Source organism: Bison bison, unplaced genomic scaffold (assembly GCF_000754665.1).
Source record: "Bison bison bison isolate TAMUID 2011002044 unplaced genomic scaffold, Bison_UMD1.0 scf7180017864273, whole genome shotgun sequence".
Taxonomy (NCBI): Eukaryota; Metazoa; Chordata; class Mammalia; order Artiodactyla; family Bovidae; genus Bison; species Bison bison.
The window spans coordinates 498,684-500,220 of NW_011494845.1; the positions used below are offsets into that span (position 1 = coordinate 498,684).

General features: G+C 46.6%; 1 protein-coding gene across 2 annotated transcripts; it reads left to right on the plus strand.

Annotated features, from left to right (window-relative positions):
- The first annotated feature begins 262 nt into the window (after positions 1 to 262).
- On the plus strand, positions 263 to 1,023 carry LOC104995045 (uncharacterized protein C1orf43 homolog). 2 transcript variants are annotated; one of them, XM_010848767.1, is made up of 3 exons: positions 263 to 327; positions 430 to 548; positions 602 to 1,023. In XM_010848767.1, exons 1-3 carry the CDS (start codon positions 263 to 265, stop codon positions 1,021 to 1,023), a joined length of 606 nt encoding a protein of 201 aa, XP_010847069.1. The 2 variants fall into 2 exon arrangements, with proteins under 2 accessions (XP_010847069.1, XP_010847067.1); XM_010848765.1 differs by having other exon boundaries at positions 263 to 548.
- The last annotated feature ends 514 nt before the right edge of the window (positions 1,024 to 1,537 follow it).

Here is a 1,537-nt window from a genome sequence, read left to right on the forward strand (position 1 = left end):
TCTGGCAGGAATGCAAAATGTTGTAACACATTGAAGAAGAGTTTGGCAATTCCTTCTAAAGTTAAATATAGGCTCTTCTTTCCTAGCCCCACCCCCTCCCCCATCTGCCATGTTTTCAGGCCTGGTCAGCCTTGGTCTATCCCCGTAAAGAAATGGCCGGGGAGTTTCAGGAAACCCAGGCGCCTTTGCCTCAGCGGAGCTCGGGCTGACGAGGCAGGGCAGCGGGTTAAACCGGAGCAGTTCCGCACGGGGTGGGGAGGCCATGACGTCCGTCAGTAACTGGCTGGCTGGCGTGAATGTCATGCTGGTGATGGCCTATGGGAGCCTGGTGTTTGTACTGCTATTTATTTTTGTGAAGAGGCAAAACATGTGCTTTGCAATGAAATCCCAAAGGGGACCTCATGTCCCTGTGGGACACAATGCCCCCAACGACTTAAAAGAGGAGATTGATACCCAACTGTCCAAGGTTCAGGATATCATGTATGAACCTCAGCTTCTCGCAGATGATGATGCAAGACTGCTACAGCTGGAAACCCAGGGAAATCAAAATTGCTACAACTAACTATACAGGATGAAAGCTCTGGATGCTATCCTGCCTCTGAGATCCCATTTCATGCCGAAGGCCAGCATCCCCATTCCTTAATGGGCAAGAATTTCCGCTCCTACCTGCTAGATCTTGGAAACATTAGTACTCCTTTCAAGGGTATGCGCAAGGCCCTCACTGATACCCTGCTGGATGGCTATGAGACAGCCCGCTATGGGACAGGGGTCTTTGGCCAGATTGAGTACCTGCGCTATCAGGAGGCCCTGAGTGAGCTGGCCAAAGTGGTCAAAGCACGAAGTGGGAGCTCTCAGCGACAACACCAGTCAGCAGCCAAAGACCTAACCCAGTCTCCTGAAGTCTCCCCAACAACCATCCAGGTGACATACCTCCCCTCCAGTCAGAAGAGTAAACATGCCAAGCACTTCCTCAAACTGAAGAGCTTTAAGAACAACTATAACACACTGGAGAGTACGCTGTGATAGAGCTGAAGGTCTCTCACTGTTGATGGAGCCAGACAGACTACAGTGTGCTTGCCGGGTGGCCCTCACTCAGGTCATCTGGTTCAGCCCAGCTCTGGATCAACTGAAGCCCTGGTTGTATTCAGAGCTCTTAAGATTTCGTGCCTAGAGGATCATTCTCCCACACTCTCTTATGGCCAGTTTCAGAACATCAGTTAAGACTTTATTGTCCCTTGGTATCACTTTTCTCTGGAGTTGAATTAGATGTTTTTCTTAATATTTCAGTCAAAGCTTCCTTAAAAATCCTCACTTGGTTTTTTGATCATGGTTCATCTGTCCTTTTCCAGACTATAAATTATCCCAAGTGAAAAAAAAAAATAATAATAAAGTTAAATATAAGATCTCTCAATCTAAGTCCTAGATATTTACCAAGAAAGCTAAAAACGCAGGTCCATGCAAAAACTTCTACACAAATGCTTATAGTAGATTTACTAATAATAGTCAAAATCTATAGAGAAGCCAAACATCCATCAAC

What these genes read in the sequence shown, in the direction of transcription:
- LOC104995045 (XM_010848765.1), top strand. Translation starts at nt 263, where the DNA reads ATGACGTCCGTCAGTAACTGGCTGGCTGGCGTGAATGTCATGCTGGTG. An exon ending in GGAAACCCAGGGAAATCAAA is followed by an intron (nt 549 to 601) that starts ATTGCTACAACT and finishes ATCCTGCCTCTG; the next exon opens with AGATCCCATTTCATGCCGAA.